At 37.9% G+C, this 24,057-nt stretch overlaps 2 protein-coding genes across 3 annotated transcripts; one reads left to right on the top strand and one right to left on the bottom strand.

The window, feature by feature from the left end:
* Positions 1-412: 412 nt before the first annotated feature.
* LOC107793762 (DEAD-box ATP-dependent RNA helicase 53, mitochondrial-like) lies at positions 413-7,978 on the top strand. Its single transcript, XM_075242394.1, has 8 exons — positions 413-887; positions 2,349-2,476; positions 3,160-3,571; positions 3,674-3,772; positions 3,925-4,149; positions 5,647-5,808; positions 6,519-6,958; positions 7,573-7,978. The coding sequence occupies exons 1-8, from the start codon at positions 489-491 to the stop codon at positions 7,607-7,609; spliced, it is 1,902 nt and encodes a 633-aa protein (XP_075098495.1). The 5' UTR covers positions 413-488; the 3' UTR covers positions 7,610-7,978.
* Positions 7,979-8,270: 292 nt separating this feature from the next.
* Positions 8,271-23,502, bottom strand: LOC107806491 (uncharacterized). 2 transcript variants are annotated; one of them, XM_016630650.2, is made up of 12 exons: positions 23,346-23,502; positions 22,926-23,057; positions 20,691-20,773; positions 20,524-20,599; positions 20,336-20,403; positions 13,491-13,575; positions 13,028-13,146; positions 12,775-12,858; positions 11,997-12,143; positions 9,666-9,774; positions 9,464-9,583; positions 8,271-8,738 (listed from the first exon to the last, which is right to left on the bottom strand). In XM_016630650.2, the coding sequence occupies exons 2-12, from the start codon at positions 23,011-23,013 to the stop codon at positions 8,665-8,667; spliced, it is 1,053 nt and encodes a 350-aa protein (XP_016486136.1). In that variant the 5' UTR covers positions 23,014-23,057; positions 23,346-23,502; the 3' UTR covers positions 8,271-8,664. The 2 variants fall into 2 exon arrangements, with proteins under 2 accessions (XP_016486136.1, XP_075098345.1); XM_075242244.1 differs by lacking the exon at positions 23,346-23,502 and having other exon boundaries at positions 22,926-23,301.
* Positions 23,503-24,057: the final 555 nt, after the last annotated feature.

The following is a 24,057-nucleotide window of genomic DNA, read 5'->3' as shown; positions in this document are numbered from 1 at the left end:
GTCCAATTCTCCAAAATAAATTTTCTAATATCTCAAAGAAATAACATAAGAATTCTAAAAAAGGTAGTAGTTTTGAAAAGGGAAGAAGTTGATGGTGGTTTACGGCCGAGAATGGTGGTAACACTAGCGATAAGTGGTGAAAGTATAAGATTCGCATAAGAGTTCAATCTAACACGTGATTTATTATGTCAGCACGAGGTATTCACAAGACACAATATTTTTAATTAGAAGTGTCTATTTGATCACTAACTAAATGAAAATGTCTAACCGAAAAATCGTGTCAAGTTTAAGGGGCTATTTAAGTATGCTATCATTTTGAAAGTATGCGATCATTTTGAATAAACTCCAAACTTAGGGGACTATTTTAATCTTTTCTCTTTAATACAGCCCCTTCCAACCGTATATAAATGTTCATTGGGGGCTTATCACTTAACACTCTCTCTATTCTCATAAACCCTACCAAAAACCTTATCACCAAAGGGAAGAAAATGGCTTCCCTCTCCACTCCTTTAAGATACAGCAAAATGAATAGTCTTTTTCTACTGAGAAACACTTCATCTTCACTAACCTCAAAAAGGGTCACCTTAAATTCAATTTCCCATATCTTTAGTACTGATAAATTCATTCCAAGAAATGCTCTTAAAGTTTCACAAATTCACAGCTTTACCACTTCTGTAACTCCATCAGCAGCAGTGTCGAATTGGGTTAATGGTAATTTTGGGTATAGTGTGAGGGCATTTAATGTGGCTGCTACTGCATTTGCAGATTTAGAAGAAGAGTGTGATGTTGATAATGGGGTTGGGCTTGAGATATCAAAGCTTGGTATTTCTGAGGAAATTGTTTCTGCTTTGGCTCAAAGGGGAATTACTTCTCTTTTTCCTATTCAGGTGTTTTTATTGAATTGTTATAATTTATTTTTATGTGATAAAAAGACAACACTTTTAGCTGCTGGTTTTGCTATATTTGTGTGTCTATTGATTGATGATATTCAAGATTCTATAGGAAAAAAACAGCATTTTTTTAATAACCGTGGTGTCCGGGCTCGGCTCATTCTATGTGTAACTGTGTCCGCCAAGGCTTGGACAAATGGTGAAGAAATCACCTAGTGTTTCTGCCTTAAAAAAAGACAGCATTTTTAGCTCCTAATTTTGCTATATTTGTCTGTTTTTCATTGATGGTATTCAAGATTCTATCTGAAAAAAGGCATCTTTAGCTCCCAATTTTGCTGTATTTGTGTGTTTTATTGATTGATGGTATTCAAGATTCTATCTGAAATGAGAAGGACAGCATTTTTAGCTCATGGTTTGCTATATTTGTGTATTCATTGATGGTATTCAAGTTTTTTGATAGAAAGAGTAGAGATTAGACTTAGATGGGTTCTCTGCACATGCGTCATTTCCGTCTGAGGAAAAAAGCATTTTTAACTCCTATTTTGATGTAAAATTGTGTGTTTATTGGTGGTGTTAAAATATCTTTGAGAGAAGAGTAATTCAGAATATGAGGCTCTCTGCACATGTGTCATTTTTTTTGGAAAAAGATAACAGCATTTGTACCTCCTAAATTTCTCTCTCTGTGAGTGTTTATATTTTATATAGAAAAGAGTAATTTAGAATTAAAGAGGGTTTTCTGCACATAGGTTTTATGCGGCTGTTCACTTCATCACAGTATTAATGCAGTTTGCACTAAAATTTGTACAAAAATCTGTCCAGGATTTCCTATGACTTCCACGAGGTTTTGTTTTTGCGTTGGACAGTCTGAAGAAAGGGAAATGACTTGATGGAGGACACTCTCTCCGCATGTGAAGTTATTTAGGACCGATAAGTTAAAGTAGGCAATGACATTAAGCCTTTAGAAGATATTGTAGTATATTCTTGTAAAGAATGTTGAGGTGTCAAGTGGGGAAGATTGTTCCTTACTTCTTATCGTTATCGTTTTTTGGCGAGCTTTCTGTTTAGTGTTTTGGTCTCCATATGCTTAGATTAATTTGGTCATATAGTGCAATGCAGGCCCTTAAACGCAGTGGCAGAGCTACCTTTAGTGAAGGGGGTTCAGTTGAATCCCCTTTGCCGAAAAATTGCACTGTGCAAAAAGGGTAAAGACAAATTTTTTTTTATACATAAACTATTGAATCCCCTTGACAAAGGTTTATATCTTAGGTGTGACATTTTTACATTTTTTTAATCCTCTTACTGAAGTTTCTGGCTCCGCTACTTTTGAACACACAAATGGGGGAAATTTAAGTTTGTCTTTCCAACATATGTATTTTCATTTGGTTTTGGTTTCTTATCAAAAGAAAATCTGCGGAACAATTTCTGATTCTAGAATCTTTTCATTTTGGGTTGTATCAGAAAGCTGTTTTGGAACCAGCAATGCAGGGGTCGGACATGATTGGCCGAGCTAGAACTGGAACTGGAAAGACACTAGCTTTTGGCATTCCTATCATGGATAAGATCATCAAATTCAACAATAAAAAAGGGTTTGTTCCATCTGTTTTTCTTTGTAGGATTTATTTTGGTACTCCCTCTGTTTCAATTTATATGAGTTAGTTTGACTCGGCACGGAGTTAAAGAAAAAAAAGAATATTTTTTAAACTTGTGGTCCTAGAAGCTTAATGGGTAAAACTTTGCGGGGCCATGAGATTTGTGTAGCTATAAATGTTCTCATTAAGGGTAGAATGGGTAAAATAAAAATTATGAAGTTAAATTGTTTCCAAATATTGAAAGGGATTGTTACACAAATAGCTGGTCAGATTTAATGTTATCTTTTTTTAGCCGGTTTCAATTTATATGATACACTTTGTTTCGGCACAAAGTTTAGGGGGGAAAAAGACTTTTGAAACTTGTGATTTTTAAAGGATAAAGGGTAAAAACGTTTTGGGACCATAAATTTTGTGGCTATAAAAGCTTCTCATCAAGGGTAAAATAGATAAAATGAAAAGTTCAAAGTTAAATTGTTTCCAAACATAGAAATGTGTAATTTTTTTTGGAACGAACTAATAAGGAAAGTGTGTCATATAAATTGAAATGGAAGGAGTAATTGTTGTCGTCAGCTTCAAAAGAGAGTATGCCCCAATTTCAGCCAATCCAAATGTTTCTAGCTCAAATGAGAATGTGAAATTCGTTACAAGTGAAATCTTTTTGGTTATTCTGAACTATACAGACGGGGAAGAAACCCTTTGGCATTGATCTTGGCTCCCACTAGAGAACTTGCACGGCAGGTGGAGAAAGAATTTTATGAGTCTGCTCCTGTTTTGGATACACTGTGTGTTTATGGTGGTGTCCCCATTCAACGCCAAATGAGTACTCTTCAAAGGGGTGCAGACATTGTTGTTGGGACACCTGGTCGGATCATTGATCTGCTGAAGAGGGGGTCCTTGAATTTATCAGAAATCCAGTTCGTTGTTCTAGATGAAGCTGATCAGATGCTTAACGTGGGCTTCGCGGAGGATGTTGAAACCATTCTTGAAAATGTTCGGCAGAAACATCAGACGATGATGTTTTCAGCCACAATGCCAAGTTGGATAATGAAAATTACCAACAAGTTCTTGAAGAAGCCAATTCACATTGATCTTGTGAGGCCGCTATTCTCACCATGTGGACAGGAACTTCTATCTTATTTTTATTTGACCCTACAGGCTTTTATGCTAAATAATTATGTGTGAATGTGTGTGCAGGTAGGGGATTCTGACCAGAAATTAGCCGATGGAATTTCCTTGTATTCAATTGCTTGTGAGATGCGTCAGAAACCGGCAGTTCTTGGACCCTTAATATCAGTATGAATCTATAACCGAAGTCTCTTTTCAGTTCTACTTCATATCTAACCTATTGATCTAGTGTCATTGCATGTTGTTGCTATCCACCTAAGGAGTAAAGTGATTTGTTTTTTGTCTAAAATTTCAAGACTGAGCATATATTTGTTCTTCAGGAGCATGCAAAAGGAGGCAAGTGTATTGTCTTTACTCAAACAAAGCGTGATGCTGATAGGTTGGCGAGTTCAATGCAAAAAACTTTGAGATGTGAAGCTTTGCATGGGGATATCACACAAAGCCAGAGGGAGAGAACTCTGTCCGGTTTTCGACAAGGTCAATTCAATGTATTGGTGGCCACTGATGTTGCTGCTCGAGGGCTTGATGTACCTAATGTTGATCTGGTTGGTCTTTCATTCTTTTACTTGCCTGATTAGTTAACTATGCTTCAATCATTTCTCATTCCTTGTCTTCCCTTCTGTGTCCACTTTCTGATAAGCAGTGCACATAGATACTTACATATTTTAGGGTGAGCTACGGGGCATTGTATCTTGAGACAAATTTCACATCACGTACAGGAGTATACAGACAAAAGCATTTTTGAACATCCTTTGAGAAACAAACCAACCATTTTTTAAGAATATAAGTAAATATTTTATCAGCAAGAGAAGTGTGCACCAAGAGAGTGCTACGATGTCTTAACAAAAGCTGCTAGTCTAGCGAGCTCGAAAGGCTGTGAAATCCTCTTGGCCGTCTACCTTTTTCAATTTTAAACCAAACGTATGAGGTTTTGTAAGCATCTACATTTTATTCTTTGGCTAATCAAAACCTAAGTTGCTCCGACATGGCAGTTTAGGTGCCGTATCCGTGTCGACACGACACTAGTATGGGTGTGGGTATGGGATCCGTACCGGATCTGGTCAAACAATTTTGGATACTTTGACCACATCAGACAGAAAAATTCGAGACGAGATACAATTTGATTCCCTTTATCAGAACTAAAACTAGGGTAAATCTAAAGAAAATAGCATACCTTATCTAGGAAATCAATACTTTACTTATCTACAACTTGAGAATAAAGAAATTCACACTTATACAAGCTAAGTATTCCACGAAATTTCTCATAATTTAGAGATATTTTTATATTTTTGAATTATTTTTAGCCGGATCCTCTCATCCGTATCCGTACTAGGATCCATATCCCCGAATTTTAGAATTTACATCTCGAAGGATCCGATCTCTAGATCCGCACCCGTGTCCGAGCAACTTAGATCAAAACCAACCCCTCGAATCATATCCAATTCCTTTCTTCCCAAATTTTCTTCTCTCAGACCGGTGAGTGGCTTACAAACAACAACAACAAGTATGCCTCAGCCCTAAACAAGTTGTGGTCGGCTATATGTATCCTCAAACCGGTGAGTGGCTTCCAGATGAAATATTAGTAGTTCTTCCTCTAAGGCATCTCTCCAATACTAGCAACTCAACTGTCGTCCGAGGCATTATCCACTCCATTCCCAGCAAAGATAGGATATTTCCACTGTTAATTAGTTATTTTACAGTGCCATAAAGCTAGTCGCTGCTTCCTCCCTTGTTTCCCACTTGAAGAATTGATTTACGTAATGATCTGCCTCATTTGAAACACCCATGTCGGATCCTCCAAAAATTCATTACTTTTCCAATTCTTCATTCAGTGATTATTCAATGAATATAAAGAAAAAAGTCTTTTTGTGCAGTTATCAAAAACCGAGAGAGAGAGAGAGAGAGAGAGAGAGAGAGAGAGAGAGAGAGAGAGAGAGAGAGAGGGGAATGTGTTCATGTCTTAAGTTTTAGAGTCTTCTTTGATTGCAGTTTGCTTTTTGTCTTTTGCTATCTGAAGTTAAAGTAGAGATTTTGGTGCTCAGGTGATACATTACGAACTTCCAAACTCTTCAGAGATCTTTGTTCATCGATCTGGTCGAACTGGACGTGCTGGGAAGAAAGGAAGTGCCATTCTCATGCATTCCTCAAAGCAGCATAGGGATGTGAAAGGTATTGAGCATGATGCCGGATGCAGATTTACTGAGGTAAGGGTGCTTATACCTTACAGTTTTTACTTTTTAATATCTTCATTAAGATTTGTTAACATTTCCGCTTATGGAAACGGGGGAGAATGCAATAGATGCATGTTGAACTGCTATAGCTGTTAGAGTAGATTGTTATACTTGTGTTCAAGGAGCCTGCTGCGGGTGTTTTTTTTTGTTTTTTCTTTCTTGTCCCTTTGTTAATAAAGAAAGAATGGAGTTTGAACTTTGAGTCTTCATAGTTTTGTGTTTTTTAATGCATAAAAAAGGAATCTCCATAGCGTTGTGGGCGTTCAACTAAAAATATTTCAATTATTAACTTGTTTTATTACTTTTTTCTTCTATCTATATCGCTGGTTATTTAAAGTTAAATTATATGTATAATCCAATCACGGGATTATCTGAATTGGAAAGAATGCTGAAAATCGAATTATTTGTCACAGGATCCACTTATATCAATGTCTAATTGAGGGGACACAAACTTCTGACTTTACACTACCTTATCAGAAACTTCCTACTTTGAACTAATCTTGCAAAGGAGTTGCAATCATATTCCTTTATCTTAGCATTGCATTTGTGATAATCTTTGGTGCTTCTAATTTTCTTGAATTGCTGAAGTCGAACATGAGCCAGTTGGAATATTCTGTATACACTGGTATATAGAATTATTATCTCATTGAACTATCTTCTCTGCATGTACTTGCTGAAAATAGCTCCCAAGTATTAAAGTAGAGGCTGGAGCAGCAGACATGTATAGTGACATGGGCAAAGGCAGCGACCGCTTTGGTTCCTATGGAGGCACCATGCGTAGTCGATCTGGTGATTTTGGTGGAGGTCGTTCTGGTGGCTATGGAAATAAAGGCAGCAGGTTTGGTGGAGAAGGCGCTTCATCTTCTCGAACAGGTGGATACAGTGGAACTGGTTCAGGAAGATCAGGGGGTGGCTATGGTGGAACTAGCTCGGGCCGCTCAGGAAAGTTTGGTGGTTCTGGAGGCTCAAAACGTTTGGGTGGTTTCCGTAATTTTGGTTCGGGCCGTTCTAGTAGATTTGGAGATTCACAGTCTGACCGCAATAACCGTTCAAGCCGTTTTGATGACTTCGGAGATGGCAAGGATAGTGGTGATCAGAGTTCAGGGAGGAACTCCATTTCAAGGCAAGTTTCATTCTCCTTTCTTGATTAATTTTAAATGGATCTGCTTAACGGTGACTTGTATACTCCGCAGAAGCATCTTCCAACACATGTAGTTACTTTAACCACTGAACACAAAATGTTGAAAAGAAGATTGAAAAAGCCAAGTCTGTAGGATGTTACACTTGTAATGGGTGGTTTATTATAGGGTCCATTACAGTAGCGTAGCCACATAGAGTGAAGGGTTTGAACACTTTTCATTCGAAAATTATACCGAGTATATTGAAAATACTATGTATATAGGTCAAAAATTACTTTTTATAAATATATAATAAATCTTGAACACCCTTTGCAAATATCCTGGCTTCGCCACATTATGCACGTATTGGAGGGAACTAACATTGGTGATATGATGCTATTAGGGCCATATGCATGTAATTGTTTTGTCTACTATGCTGTATTTCATTATACATTGGAGAGGATTAGTTAATTGGGGGTGGGGTGGGACCCGAAGAGAAAATCTGATCCATAATACCACAGTAAAAATGATGTGATAATGTCATGCTGCCTCCATCATAGGCTCCTTAGGTTTTAAATGAAGGATTAGGTTTTCATGTAATTTGCTTTGGTTGGTTCAGGAGGCGTGCCCCCTGGGACTTCTCCATTAATAGATGAAGGTGCAGCTGAACACCGGCTCTGAACTGTGTGTGTTGATTACAAAGGTGCTGTATTTAGAGTGCAGATGATACAACTTTTTACTATATTTGAAGTCCATATAAATAGCACTTCAGTATCCACTTGGTCTCAAAAGGCACCCACGCGATCTATAAAGGAATGTTCTTCGCTGTGTTTATGATTTTTTCATCTCAAGCTTGAGATGCATCAATTTTGCCAGAGTTCATGATTGGTACTAGGTAGTACTTATTGATGTTCTGTATTCAGTTTCTATAAATTATGTACTAGCCTAGCCTTTGTAAAACTAACTGTTGTATGTTGGACGTACTGAATTCTCATATCAACAGAAGAAAAGGTTCACAGTGGAAAGTTTACTTTGAGTTTTTCTATTCTATTGGAATACTGACTATTGTGCTAGATAACTTTATATTGTGAATCTTTACACACACACAACAAATTAGCTACCTACAATTTATATAGTTATCATGTCAAATTATGTTTTAAAATTTATTTTTTTCCTGGAAGCATTTGTTTTTTTTTGGCCTAACAAGTGTCTGGTGATTTTTACTTCAAAATTTGCCCAAAAAAGATTTATATTAAAATTTAGAATAAGAATGCTCATTCAGCTGGACAAACTATTCTCAGTAACCCAAAATCGCAGTTAGAAAAAAGAGGGACATCAACTTTAGGAATTGAATGTACTCTCAATGCCACGTTGAGCACAATGGCTGTAGTAAAGCACAAAAATAGGTTAACATACTCATTTATGATAGTTCTCAACCTAAGTGAACAAAAATGAGAAGAAATGTACAAAACTTTTGAGCGGCGTCCTAGATTTTTGTTACATTGACCAGTGAATGATTTTTTTCTTCTCAATCAGCCAGAATAAACTTGGGTATAGTAGGGTATTTGTTCTAGTGCTACCAAAGACGCAGGAAAGCGCACTTGTACATAAACTTGCTGTTGATCTGCTTTGTTGGCTAAAGCTCCTGTCCTAGTGCACCAGTTCTGCAATTCAGCTTGGCTGAACTATTAGTAGTGCAACGTCTCTATGTTTAGCGCAAAATAGTTCTGCCGTTTTTCTCTGTAACAGCTTCAAGAAGCTTGTACATCCATCTATCTAGCATGCCTATCACAAAATGAATACCGACATGTCAGTGTGTTTGATTATATGTAGAAGATTTCTGACTGAGGCTGACTAACAGTTAAATTTCTTCTTCAAGAAACAATTTACAGGGTAAATGCCAGTCAAGAAAAGATTTTAAGACAGACGTACACCAAAAGCATTATGAAAAAGTGACTCGTCGATTCTTAATTAGTAAACGACTTCTTAGGTTAAGTGTAAATAAAGAGAAACACTGCATTCCCAAATCCATCACTGCCATAAAATCAGCAAAAAAATCTGTATCGTACTTGATAGCAAGAATGATATATAAACCTAGTCGCCTCCAGATGCTGTGGTCTATAAAAATATCAGGCAAATGATCACAACACAAAAAGTTAAAATACAGATTCCTTGCATGAGAACTGGGAAAAAGAGATCCAAACACTAGAGACTATTGGAGAGGGATTTCCCCTAGGAGTTAGCATTCAGCTCTTGATATATGGGTGGTGAGGAAGAATCAAAATAAAACCCAAGATTCACAATTTCTCACACCAAACATTGCTAAACACTTTTTGTACACCTGAGAAAATGATATTTAACTTCTTCAAAGATATTCAAGTCAAGAGCCTTCAGTTCAACTAAAGGAGGAGCATTTCAAAAAGAAGAACAAAACAAATTCGCAGGGATTGATGCCTTATTAGTGGGGTTTCACCTTATCTAAATCTTACAGCTAAGTGTTAAAGGCAAACCTGTTAAGGCAAATGTCCCACCCAAAACTGCACAGAGCCGAGTGATTAGGTGCAGAAAACTGCGACGTTCTTCTCTGATGGTCACAGTAATTGGTGATAAATCATATAAGAAGTATACAGCTGCATATAGTCACAAAAGACATTCAGCGAACTATAAACAGAGCAAGATGAAAAGGGAGAAGGGTATCTGAGGCTCACTCACCTGGCCAGGTCCGATCAAACTCATTGATGGGAGAAAAGTACTCCGTCACGGAAAATTGATTAGTTGGTAAAACTTCTTTTGATATATACCTATACTCAGTTGGAACAACCTACATGACAAAAACAAGAGTCAAAACATGCAAGCACGAGAGCACATCCAGAAGAAAAAATCATTGTGACTCAACACTAATCTTCTGGCCAAAACATTCACAAGGAAAATCAAGCCAATCAGGATACATGCTTCAACTAATATTCCTTGTCAACACTGTTAGATTGTTTGAACTGTCTCATCCAAGTCTAAGCTTGCTAGGAAGGAGACAGTTTATTTTAAGTCTACAAACACGCTTACTGTCATGGGCTGCTTTCCATCATCGACCCATGACCCCTTGGACGCGCCCCGTGGCGTCTCGGCAAGCCTCCCAACGCCTAGCGCCACGGTCGGCCCCGTGGTCTCGGCAGCGCCAAGTGACAAGCGCACATGCGCCTCTGTCGCCCCACCGATAATCAGTGCCAGCGCCCAGCGGTTGGCGAATGCCATCAGTGCCGCGCGCACCGACAATGCTGCGCGCACAATCCATCATGTTGCCAACAGCGCCGCCCGTACAGACAGTACCCCGCGCGCAGACCCAATGCTAAGCACCAGCGCCCAGCCGCTGGCAGATCCAAATAGTGTCGCGCGCGCCAACAGCAATGCGCGCGCAGACCCTGATGCTCAAGACAAAGTTGCTGCCATCGGACTTGCTTCCATAGAAGACTAAGTCCTTTTCATTGTAATTATAGAGTAGTTTTACTTCATTCATTTTCAGTGTGCTTCTACAGCTTTCTTAGGTCAACTCATGTAATTTTGGTTTATTTTTTTTAAGTATTATTAAGGGGGACCAAAGCATTCAAACATTCAAGCATTCAAACAATTCTTTGTACTGGTGTCTCCCCCCCGACACCGCATTGCATCTTGTAATAGCTTTCATCATCATCAATACAATCATCAGCTTTCATCATCAATTGCTCATTTTTCGCTGCTCAATTGCTCACGACATTGGTTTTCCCGTACGGCACTGACAATCTAGTCTAGCGTACGGCGAGGGCCTCAGTTGGCGCATAGCAACCGCACTGACATCGGTTGCTTAGCCTTACATCGCCCTTCCAAGGAACTTCAGGAAGGCGCCGCGTAACATTACTCACGTTCAGTCTTGATTTTTTTTTCTTGACCCAACACATGGAAATATTTTTGTGGAGGAGCGGCAGTTATACTTGAAACCAAGCCCTCTCTCGATTTTGTAAATTGTCTCGTCTAAGATTTTAAGTCGCTAGAGAGGAAACACTTTATTTGTTTATCTTAGCTTTGCATCATAAAATCCCTAAATGGATTAAAGGGGGTTGGCCTACTGGAGAAGATCTTTCACCTCCAATCGTAAGGTTACTGGTCCAAGTCATCAATGCATAAAAAGTGGAAAAAATCACTGATGGCCCATGGGAAGGGAGGTTTGGGTGGGCTTTAACATTTCAAAAAGAAGTACAAAATCCACCAAATGAAAAAAATTTGGATGCTGAGGGAAGCTGGCAGCAGGAAAAAGTTCCCTAGTCATAAAACCGTGGCCTTAAACGAAAATAATAATAGACATTGTTAACAGTGACATACCCCGATGCCATAAGAATTGTCACCTTACTTTTTCAGTTGATAGTGGAATTTTTTTATTTTTTTGACGAGGTTGTGTAAAGCAGCAAAGCGGTGAATCTATGCACTAATTAGATGATCCATCGAGTATTTTTTTGCAAGGAGTATTAAAGCTAATAAACTGCTTTGGACGGCATATTTCATGCTATGTAATTAATTATACAACAAGGTGCAATATCATGATTCCTTTTCTTCTCTCATTTTGTTCTTATCAGTAAAAAAGCTATAATACAATTCATGCTATGTGATTATACAACAAGGTGCCATTTCATGATTCCTTTTCTTTTTTCTGTTTTTAGGATAGTAGGTTTGGTGCCATTTTAATCTTTAAAAGCCAAGAATTGCAGATATTTAGCCTTTGGTGGAGAACAAGGATAATTAGGTCCCTATTATAATGGAAAAGGATGCAGATTTACAGACTTAAATTCAAGTTACTCATATTCCACAACATAAACCAGACAAATAACAGAAGCATGCAACCATAAGTACAAGTTTATTCATCTCACCACTTTAAGAAAAATGGTCACGGGTCCATGCTAAAAAATAAAAAAAGAAAAGAAAGAAAGTATGTCAAGGCTATGTTTGAATGCTCTAAGAGTATTCAAACAAACACTAGATTAGATCTCCATAACTAACAATGAAGGCTATACCACAAACCTTAATGAAATATTTGAATGTGCCACTTGCTCCACGCAGAATTCGTGATGTTCCATCAAGCGGGTTATGAATACCTGGATATTTGGGCCCAAATGACAAATCATGAATGATATGGCTTACATTGACATGAGTAGACCCTTCAAAAATCTGCATTTTCAAAAGATACAAATAAGAGTGAGAACATAAACTGGAAGTAAGAAAAGAGAGAAAAAGGATCCTTTAAATGCCTCTGTAACATGCAAGCTTTGAGAAGAGCTTGATGTACTTCAGAACAGGGATTAAAATAAAAATGAAAAGATTTCTGCACTCAGACCCTTAAGAAATGTGGTATTCCTAATTTCTCTATACCTGTTTCACAAGCTATCTAGGAGCTCGTTGTACAACTAAATGATCATAGATCAAACCACAAGCAAAATCTAAAAAGTAGCTTCAGCACAATTTCCTTTTGTCATGCACCAGTACAAAATAACTAGCAAGTTTTATTGACAAAGCAGAACTTCCACTTTAGTTGAACCACCTATATAATATGATAGAACACCAACAACCGAAGTAAAAAACTCTCAAACGGAGGGTTATTGCTCCAGTTTCTTAAATGAACTCTAGCATCTTCCAACTATACCATCAAAATTTTACGGATTAAAACTTCTCACACTATTTAACCTGATAGCTGATACCTTATAATAGAACAAAGTTCAATGGAGTATGCACATTTTCCAACAGTAATCATGTGTGTCCATCAAATCTACAAGAAGAATTTTAAAATATCAACAGAGCTGACCATTTGAGCAACAAAAATGTTCAATCCGTGAACAGATATATGGAAATTCCCAGCAACTCGCTGTACATCCAAAACCCCATACACCTGCACAGAACAATGTAAGCATCAGTAAAATGCAACACCACCATCACTTAGTTGGCCGAAGTGGCAGCAGATTTTAAGGCCCAGAGAGAGAGAGAGAGAGAGAGAGATTTGGGGGGGGGGGGGTTACAAATACGAGAACAAGCATAAAACAGAACTTCCAAAAACATACCCTGCATCCTTCCCCAACAGCCATTGCTTGCTTAACCTTCTTGATCATATTTTCAGATTCTTCATCAATGCCCTGAAGATGGATCTTATCCAAATCTTCATGATGGTCTTTGTGCGCATCTGGTAGAAATTGTTTCTTAAAACAACTTAATCAATATACTGAAATGTGTTAAGCAAGTTGGAGCACAAAAATATCAACTGATATATCTCTATAAACGGAATTTCTGAAGTTATTTGTTTTTTGCAAGTTGGATCCATCTATCCACTCCCAGAAAAAGAAAATTTGATAAAAGTCATTGAGGTCTAACAAAAGAGAAATTAACATTAACATGATCAAGGGCCAAGGCCGCACTAAGCAGGTTTAAAGCATAAGCATACAAGCATACAACTTGGACTCAGATAAAGGAAAAGTGGACAGTTAAACTAGTGTTACGACCCAAATGCAGAAGAACCAAAGACATTACCATGTTTATGAGCTTCATGTTCCTTCTCAACAAGGTCTGACAAATATTCAGTGCCAATGATATGGCCATCACTGTTCAAGCGAAGCTGCAAAACGTTCAACCTTAATCGCCAGAAGAGCATGAATAAAAGGATATGCATGGACATGCATATGCTGTGGTCTGCATGTGAAAATAAATGCCAATTCGAGGAAAAAGAAAATTACAAAATCTTCTACTCCTATAATCTATGAAACAGAAGACAAATGCTAAATATTTTCATCCTCTCTTTCAGAGTTACAAAGCTTGCAAAGAAAAATTTGGTAGACTAACAGAATGAAACAGGGAAGGTGGGGAATGAAGGGGCATGTCTTCAGATTTGTAAGTTTAGGACTTCCAGAAGCTCTAGACAGCTAATACCAACTACCAAGTTAAGAAAGAATGAGAAATGTTGGGTGAATTACACTGACATTCCTAATTGTGGGGTTACAACGAGAGACCAGGTGATAGAGAATCATAATAGTTGTCCTAATATATTGTGAGGCATCACGTTTTTCTTAGGAACAGTAACTAGAGTAAAGCCTCTACCACCTCTCTCATCTCCATATCTACACTAAACCAAGAATATTGGTGTTTTGGACAAACCTCCCACCCAAAAAATTTCTAGTTAGTATTGCTAGAAGATGCTTAAATCTTTTATGAATAAACTAGCTTAAGCTATTGACAACAAATATGAATTGTTAGTGTGAAATATAAGAAAAGTAAAAAGGTAAATATTTTTAACCTATATCTCTTTTGTTACAGTATCAATACTACTTGAAGAAGCTACTAATCAATGTAACTTTAGAAGGTAGAAGGAAGATAAGTAACCTATATGTCTTTCTTTCTAGTAAAGTAAGATTGCTCTCTACATTTGCTTTTGAAATGCTCTCAGGCACTCTTTTCGAGACTCTTCTCTCTCCTCCCCTCTAGGAGGGAGAATCTCTCCTTCTCCGGTTTTCTCCCATCGGAGATACCTCTCTCTTTCTCTTTCTTCCCCTCCCTTTGTTCTCTCTTTTCAAGGAATCACCTTTTGTGGTTGTTTTCTCCATTCTTATCCCTATCCAAGGTTTTGGAACGGGCGAGAACAGGATTTACTTTAATGCCGGGTTCAAATCTTTTGATATTACTAGGTGGTCTGCTAGCAACTCAGAGTGGTACGAATGGGTTGAGAGAAGTCGCAAGATGATAAGGAGATCGACCATGAGCAAAAAGATCATGGAATGGATTTGCTTCACTCTTCAAGAGGCCTCAAAGGACCAAAATAGAGTGGTCAGGAGATGGAAAATTTCAGAGCAGGGCTCAGAGCACTTTTGCACCAGGAAATTTAACGAGCATGGGAGATACATGAGTATTCTGTCATTAAATGGTGGAGGAAGATCAATACTTATTATTCATGAACCAGTCTTTAATGCAGGTTGGAATGAGGTAGCATTTAAGATCAACAACTTCATTAAATACTCAAAAAAAGTAGCAGTAGTTGCTCCCCCAAGATTAACTGAGGCCAACTATCCTTGTAAGAAGGCTGTACAAGATAGTAAATGGCAGACTAGGAGTCTTCGAGAAGCAGAGGTGACTTGCAACAGTGGAAATATTGACATCTCTGAATTTGCTAATGCACAAGAGAATGGGCCTTTGAAGAGATGTTTAGTGGGGAGTTTCGGAGAAGAGGCGAAGGAAAAACCCACACTTGCTGACATAAGAAGGTGGTCAACTACAACTTGGAAAAATGTTTTTGGGGTGAACATCTATGAGATGTACGGGTATTTGTTCTTATTCGAATTCCCTAATAGATACATGGCTGAGAGGACCATCCAAGGGTAATGGTTCTGGAAAAAGCTCAGGTTGCAATTAGAATGGTGGAACCCCATGGCAGGGTGTATTTCAAATGCCATTGAAATCAAAGAAACCTGGATTAAAGCAGTAGGAATTCCACTTCATCTCTGGTCGCAGAGAATTTTTCAAGAAATAGGCGAATTCTGTGGAGGATGGGTGGCTACTGAAGAAGAAACAAAGCTCAAAAATCATCTGAAGTAGGCCCGAATTTTGGTAAGGAACAATGGGAGGAATCTACCAAGAGAGGTATCCATAACTTGTAAAGGAATCACTCACCACATTCCAATCTGGCCGGAAAGCAAGACAAGATATGAAGTCTCACCGGAATTAGCAGAGGGAGGCATCGGAGAAGAAGATACAGTGCAAGAACCAGGTATTGCCTTTACCCAGAGGGAAAATAGGGTTACCAACTGTGCTATAGTACAAAAATACCCGGATTTCAAAGACAGAAAATATGTGGGTGGTACTTCTTTGATAGTTGGAAGATATGTGAAAACAAATGCATGTGAGAAGCAGGTGGTAGGGTTTAATGAAGCAACTAAAATGGGCCAGCAAGCTAAGCCCATTAAGGAGGCTGCTTTTAATAATTCTTTTGGGCCAGACTTTGTAGGCCAAGTCATTTTTAATGACTTAAAAGGTCCCACTTCACAAGATTTACCCAGCGATCCCTTTATTGAAGCTCTAGAACCTTATTCCACCCAAACGTTTGTGCATGCAAAGCCTCAAAGTGCAGATTTTCAAGGAAACTGTGCAGAGATAAATGCGGCCATAACAGAGGCTGTTTTCGAGGGATCTTCTCTAGATTTAATTGGGGCAACAGAATATATGGAGGAAAAAGAAGATGAGAGCAGGGGAATGGAAGAGCAAACTATGGAATTAACACAACAAAATACAATCATAGCTATAGAAAATTGGAAAGTGGAAGAGGCTGAACCTCTTCTCATTCAGCAACAACAAGTCATTCAAGTCACAGCAAAGGAGACATCACTATGGGTCCAAAAGAATTTGATCAAGCTGGGCAAATTACTTGGGGTAGATTTCCAGGGGCATGAAGAGGAGGCCTTGGAATTGTTGTTACAAGTAGATGAGTCTGACAGTGTGTGTAAGAAGACAAGATTCAAAGGGGAATAAGAATTAAAAGGTCTAGTTAATTTCGATGTTAAATTCAAAAGCGAGAGGGAAAAGAGCAAGGGGAGGAAGATGCTTACCTTGGATCCATGCAGTTCAAAATAGTTTCATGGAATGTAAGGGGATTGAATGACAAGGATAAAAGGAGAATTGTGCAGAGTTTGGTAGTTGACTGAAGGCATATATCATATGCTTCCAAGAGACTAAACTAGAGGGGGACATTAGAGAGATTGTCAAAGAAGTGTGGGGAGGAAGATGGATCAGATTTGCTCACTTGGAGGCTAGTGGCACTAGAGAGGGTATCATGATGATGTGGGATTGTAGAAGCTGGGAGGGGGAAGTTCTGGAAACAGGTTGCTACACTTTGACTTGCAAGATTGTGGCACATTTTCAGAATTTTTCATGTCATATTGCACATAAAAGATTCAACAATATTGACCAACTGATGATACATGGAGAATTAACAGAGGAGCCATCTAGAATAGAAGAGGAAATTATTGATTATTATCAGAAGTTGTACAAAGAACAATGGAGACCTGCATGCCACTATGACAATTGCCCAGTTTTAACTGAGGAGGATAAGGAAGCTCTACAGGGTAACTTTGAAGAGAATGCAGTGCTAAGGTGCTTGAAGCTATGTACAATAGATAAAGCTCCTGGCCCAGATGGTTTTACTATGGGGTTCTTCATCAAATACTGGGAAATAGTGAAGTATGATATCATGAATGCTTTTCAAAATTTTATGACAAAGAAGTTTTTGAAAGAAGCTTCAATGCAACATTTATTGCTCTTATTCCAAAGAAGAAAGGTGCTAAGGAACTAAGGGATTTCAGGTCTATCAGCTTGATAGGTAGCATTTACAAATTGTTTTCCAAAGTTTTGGTACAGAGACTAAATAGGGTAATTTCACAATTGGTGGACTATCAACAAATGGCTTTCATTAAAGGTAGACAGATCATGGATGCTGTAATGGCAGCCAATGAAGCAGTTGATTCTAGGTTGAAACAAAAGAAGCCTGATATCTTGTGCAAACTTGATATTGAAAAGGCTTATGACCATGTCAATTGGAATTTCCTCCTGAGCCTGCTAGAAAGAATGAGTTTTGGCCAGAAATGGATAAATTGGATTAAATTCTGCATGTCAACAGCCAGATTTTCAGTTCTTATAAATGGATCCCCAACAGGTTTTTTTCAAAGCAGAAAGGGGCCTAAGGCAAGGTGATCCTTTATCACCTTTTTTGTTTGTGATTGCTATGGAAGGTCTTAACAATATGATTAAAACAGCCAATCAGTATGGGTGAATTAAAGGTTTTGATGTAGCTAGAAGGGGCAATGATAGTTTAGAAGTGACTCATTTACAATATGTTGATGATACCCTCATATTCTGTGATGCTGAAGAAGATCAACTGAAATATCTCAGGGTGATTTTTGTTCTTTTCGAAGGAATCTCTGGTTTGCATATCAACTGGAGGAAGAGTTTTCTTTACCCTATCAATGAAGTCACAAACATGGATATGTTAGCTGTTGTTCTGGGTGGTGAAGTAGGGGCTTTACCAACAATATATCTTGGAATGCCTTTGGGAGTTAAATCTAAGTCAATAGGGATTTGGAACAATGTTATAGAGAAGTCTGAAAAGAAATTGGCCAGGTGAAAAACCCAGTATCTATCTCTAGGTGGCAGAGTGACTCTAATCAACTCAGTTCTTAATGTACTTCCAACATATATGATGTCCTTGTTCCCCATTCCAGCAGGGGTCATCAATAGGTTGGATAGCATCAGGAGGAATTTTTTATGGAATGGGAACAAAGAAAGGAAGGGCTACCACTTGGTGAAATGGAAAGCACTCACGTTTGGCAAGAACCTCGGAGGGTTAGGGATCAAGAACTTGAAGATTCATAGTAAAGCTCTTAGAATGAAATGGTTGTGGAGGCTCAACAAGGAGAATCAACTCCTTTGGGGAAACATTATTAAAGTAAAATATGGACAGGAAGACAAATGGATGACTAAGGAGGTCACTACACCATATGGGGTTAGTCTATGGAGATCCATTAGATCACTGTGGAGTGAGTTGAGGGATGATTCCAAGATCAAAGTGTATAATGGGAATAAGACTAGCTTTTGGAAGGACAATTGGCATGAAGTTGGCAGATTGGATGTGGCTTTTCCAGAAGTCTTCAGTTTAGCTCTACATTAGCATAGGACTATAACAGAGATGTGGACACCTCAAGGATGGAACATCATTTTTAGAAGACATATCAACGATTGGGAAGCACAAAGAGTGGTTGAATTCTTGTGTGCACTAGAGCAGATTAGTGGATTACAAGCAGGTGAAGATGTACTAGGGTGGCAAGGCAGCGCTAAGGGTTTATTCAAAGTTAATGCAGCTTACAAGAGGATGAATTACTCCAATCAGCAGATAGCCAATTGGCCTTGGAAACACATCTGGAAAATAAAAATTCCTCACAAAGTTGCTTGTTTTGTGTGGCTACTGGCTAAGGAAGCAGTCCTTACACAAAATAATTTGATGAAAAGAGGTTTCAGTTTATGTTCTAGATGCTTTTTGTGTAGGGAAACAGCAGAGACAATTAACCATCTCTTCCTTCACTATATGATAACATCTCATCTATGGAGAATTATTCTTAACCTTAAAGGCATTTCCTGGACCATGCTTGGGAAGGTTATAGATACTCTTAAAAGTTGGGAGGAAACAGGACTACATGCAAAGGACAGGACCAGATGGAGAATTATACCTGCTTGCATTTGATGGACAATTTGGAAAGAGAGAAACTCCAGATGTTTTGAGAACGTGGAGAATGGGGTGCAGAAGATCAAGTTAAACTTTATTTAGCTGTTGTGTTTTTGGTGTAATCAGATCTACACAAATGATACTGACACCATTATTGATATTTTACAATCAATATAGAGAGTGATAGTGATAGTTAGAGACTCTTGTATATATGGTTTCAGTACTACCTACGTACTGTTTTGCTACATATGAAATGTAGAAAAGTTACCAGTTTCAAAAAAAAAAGTTAAGTAATTATGACAAACTAATGGACATCAAAGTATTTTACCCATAATCAAAAGCTTGGCACAGTCAATGCTACAAGTTAAACCATCAAGACATTTCGCATTCATTAACTAATTCACTAGATTGCCCTTTTCTGGATAAAGATAAAACCCGCCTCCAAAAACCTCCCCCTTTCACCCCCAAACCAATGAATAGATAGCGGTAAATTTACAAACATGTCTTTGAAGAAAACAGAAACAATAACAAAAGGTGAAATCCAAAAATACAGTAAAACAGAACAATTCTTTTCATCTTCCATTCCCCCAACCCCGTACAAAACTAAGAAAAATAAGAAAAAGAATTGCTACATGACAAACCAAAAACAAGTTAATAATACTTTTGACTGGAAATGCACCAGAATAATCTATGTTGACTACTGTAGCTCCAATAACAAGATAACAAATTTATTCATCCCATAAAATTTAGTCCATCTATGCAGTGGCGAAGCTAGTAATTTCATCTAAGGTGTTCAAACCTGAAAGAAGTAAAAACAATTCCCGATAAAGGGTGTTCAATATATGTTATATACCACTAAAATCTAATATTACCTATATACAGTGTAATTTTTTACCACCCTTGGGGCTATGTAGCTTCTCCCCTGCATCTATGGTTTAAAAGTTTCTCTATTAGAATCCCTAACTACCTATGATCCTAATCTTTCTTTGAAACAGTAAGAACACAATATAATAATACTAAAAACTAAAGGTGTTATGCATTACCCGGTAGTGCAAAACATGGTCATATTGTTTTCAGTTTGATGGGCAGCAAAAGTTTTTCATCAATCTAGACCAATTACCTTCCATATGTTTGTATCAAGATCTACTTCATGCTTCCCCGACATATCAATAGCATCCACACTTAGAACTACCAAAAAGAAAAAATTGATCAACCGCCGAAACATTACGAGCAAAATATTAACTGAGAAAAGCGAAACTCGAATTAGAATAAACAAACATGGACAGCAAGTAGAAAATATTGTCTTACCATCACAAGGTAAAGAGGGGAATGTCATATTTATGTGAATGGGAAGAGTTTCTCCACGTCTCAAGTCAACAGCCATCTGCACAGACGAAGTCGAAGCACAAACTTACTTCAGATGAGCTAGACTAAGCTAAACCTGAAGAAATTACACTAAAAAAGACGTAAAATACCTGATGAACCGTATCTATATTAAGATAGTAACTCAGTTCATGCAAGAATAATGTTGCCATGATAACTAGCCCCACAACGGAAACTGGTAATGAAAAGGAGGAAAGAGTAAAGTTATTAAAAGAATCAAACCCAAGTAAAATACGGACAAAATAACCAAGAAATCTTCTAGTTGTTCATTCAAAAGTAATGCTAATCAATGAAAAGTTAGAGAGAATTGTTCATGATATCTCATGGTAAAGCTGGGCTATTAGGTAAACAGATAACTCAGAAATATTTAGTGGTTAGCACCAGTCAGGTAAAGATTAAGTTCCAGTTTTCTCCTACAAAAACTTTGTAGCATGCACCATAGACAGGCTGCATTCTCATAATCTTTTACTTACGATATACTCTCCCTTTCCCAATTTATGTGGCACTGTTTGATTAGGCACAGAGTTTAAGAAAGAAAGGAAGACTTGATATTTATGTAGCTATAAATCATCTCATTAAGCGTAAACGGGGAACTTTAAAGTTCAATTATTTTCAAATATAGGAAGGTGACATTCTTTTTGGGACAGACTAAAAAGGAAAGAGTACCACATAAATTGGGATGGAGGGAGTAGTTATCTTTTTCTTTTATTTAACAGTCACATCATCACGATACAACAACAACAACAACCCAGTGAAATTCCACAAGTGGGGTTTGGGGAGGGTAGTGTGTACGCAGACCTTACCCCTACTCCGAGGGAGTAGAGAGGTTGTTTCCGATAGACCCTCGGCTCAAGAAGACGAAAAGAGAAAATATATCAGTACCAACAACAGAAACCAGAGAAATAATAGCAGCATCGTAAGAATCAGAAAATAGACGGAAAAGCAATAACAATAACCAGTAAATACGGCCCAGCACTATGAAACGGAAGAAAAGGAATACTAACCACTAGCAGTTTAAGACAAAAGTCTAAGACAAAACACCACCAGACTATCCTCGCACCCAACACAAATTAGTAAAATGCATAACTACCTCCAAACCTACAACCCTAATACTCGACCTGCACGCCTTACTATCAAGGGTCATGTACTCTTAACCCTCACGGGTTGGCCTGGTGGCAATTGACTTGAGCCTTGGGGTTTGCTCCCTTTCAAGGTCTCAAGTTCGAAACCCACTGGGTGCAAACAATTTCTGAGGGCCATCGGACTGGGTAAAACTTGAATTAACCGTGGTGCACTTGCGGGAAACTCCTTGCCGAGGGCCTATGCACCCCGGGATTAGTTGGGGCTCAAAGAGACTCGGACACCCGGTGCAAATCAAAAAAAAAAAAAAAGGGTCATGTACTCGGAAATCTGACATGATCACCTCCCCCAATACTTCTTACGCCACCCTGTACCTCTCCTCGTACCCGCCAAAGCCAACCGCTCACACCTCCTTATCGCGACATCTAGGCTTCTCCTCCGCACGTGCCCTCACGATAATCGAAAGAAAAACAAATGCGGAGGGTGGCAGAAAAATCTATGCTAAAATAAACAACAACAACAACAACAACAAAAAAAATCCAATGAGTTCCCATAAATGGGGTCTGGGGAGCGTAATGTGTACGCAGACCTTACCCCTACCCGGGAGGGTAGAGAAGCTGTTTCCGATAGACCATCGGCTAGAGAGTAGATGATCTGTGCTAAAATAAATCTACCTAAAATCAGATGAAAGCTCTCCAATATCTAACTGTTTTCTCATCTTTTTGGGATTAGCTCCCTCGGGTATCAAAAATATAAAAACAATTAAGAATGAATACAAAGAATCAATCTACTATACCTCAATGAACTATACCTCATTCTCAGGTTAGTTAAGGTTGGCTATAAGAATCCTAATTGTATCCATTCCACTCACTACAGGCTCATTTTATACCCCAAAGAAGAGCAAAGAAATAAAAAATGATTTAAGTTATATACACCGATAGTGGTAAGTTCAATTTAACCGACCACAGGGATCCCCTCCTGTTTACCCACCCACCATAAACGATTACTAACGGACTCGGAATACGAATGAGATGAAAAAAGGCCATCATTGGGGCAAATGATACAATAGCTTCGGTTATGGCATAACCCATTAATTGTTTTGCCAATGATGGATTTCGCATCACCTAATGAATCGGGGAACTAAGGACGTTTTCGAAGAAATTTTACCTGTTATTGTGAATCAACTTAACCAATGTAACAAAACTATACACTGACAATGCGCAAAACTAAAGGTTAAGAACGAATACCGAGGGCGCCAGACTTGGTTTTCTGCAACAAATGATCTTCAGCACGTGGAAATGCATCAATAGCTCTTAATGCTTGCTTCACTCCCATCTTCTTCTTTTTTCTCTCCTTTTTGTTCCCAATATTTGATAATGCTGTTCAAATTAATCAAGCAATCAATTAACAATTGAACTATACGAAAACATTTTGGTCTAATCAAGCTCAATTCGTTACAACCCCTAGCTTTACTTGTAAATAACTACGTCATTTCAAATTAAAACTAATTTAGGAAATAAAATGAAGCTAAAATTCCATCATTTTATAAGAAATTGAAATTAATTAATTTGCAATAGCCAATGGACCAAACTCCGTTGAATTTTACACACACACAGAGAGAGAGAGAGAGAGAGAGAGAGAGAGAGAGAGAGAGAGAGAGAGCGCACCTGTAAGAGTGAGAGAGACGGAGAGAGAATGGGGGCCCGGGAAACAGAGTCCGATCTCCGACGGGAAATTCTGAAAAACGACGAAGACAGAGAGATTCGAAAAAGACTTTTTACTTTACTGGGCCCCTTTAGTGGCCACAGTTTTGGGAAAAAAGATATTTTATATTATATTCATTCTCAAAATAATAATCAAAAAATATATATTTTATATATATATATATATATATACATTTTTGTGTTACATATAAAAATTATATAAATTTTATATATTTTTGCGACTTTCGAATATAAATAATTTATATCGCCCGTAAGCCCAATTGAAATGTTGTGTGTTTGTATGATCATTTCTCACCTAAAGTTGGAATATCTAGAGACTCCCTAAACTTGATACATTTTATCTAATGCATTCCTGAATTAATTTTTATCCTTATTTTACCACGAACTTGGCCATTTGATATAATGATGCCTACCAAAGTAAATGGTACATTCTATAGAATATTTATAAGACCAATAATGTTATATGTGATAAATATTAGACCGTTAAAGTTTAATTTATCCACCGGATGAATGTTGCAGTAATACGAATACTAAGATGAATATGTTCATATAAGATTAGATGAGATTATAAATGACCGTATTCATCAAGTGCAAATAAAGTGATAGAAGATCATTTGAGATGGTATGAAGATCTTGTGTTCAATCGCCAAATGCA

Source organism: Nicotiana tabacum, chromosome 21 (assembly GCF_000715075.1).
Source record: "Nicotiana tabacum cultivar K326 chromosome 21, ASM71507v2, whole genome shotgun sequence".
NCBI lineage: Eukaryota > Viridiplantae > Streptophyta > Magnoliopsida > Solanales > Solanaceae > Nicotiana > Nicotiana tabacum.
This window is presented reverse-complemented; position numbering and strand designations above follow the sequence as displayed.

Coding starts and splice junctions, on each gene's coding strand:
- LOC107793762 (XM_075242394.1), top strand. CDS start 489: ATGGCTTCCCTCTCCACTCCTTTAAGATACAGCAAAATGAATAGTCTT. Junction 3,572..3,673: donor AGCCAATTCACATTGATCTT/GTGAGGCCGCTA, acceptor ATGTGTGTGCAG/GTAGGGGATTCTGACCAGAA. Junction 5,809..6,518: donor CCGGATGCAGATTTACTGAG/GTAAGGGTGCTT, acceptor TGCTGAAAATAG/CTCCCAAGTATTAAAGTAGA.
- LOC107806491 (XM_016630650.2), bottom strand. CDS start 23,013: ATGGGAGTGAAGCAAGCATTAAGAGCTATTGATGCATTTCCACGTGCT. Junction 20,774..22,925: donor AACCAAGTCTGGCGCCCTCG/GTATTCGTTCTT, acceptor TTTCATTACCAG/TTTCCGTTGTGGGGCTAGTT. Junction 13,576..20,335: donor TTGATACAAACATATGGAAG/GTAATTGGTCTA, acceptor AACGTTTTGCAG/CTTCGCTTGAACAGTGATGG.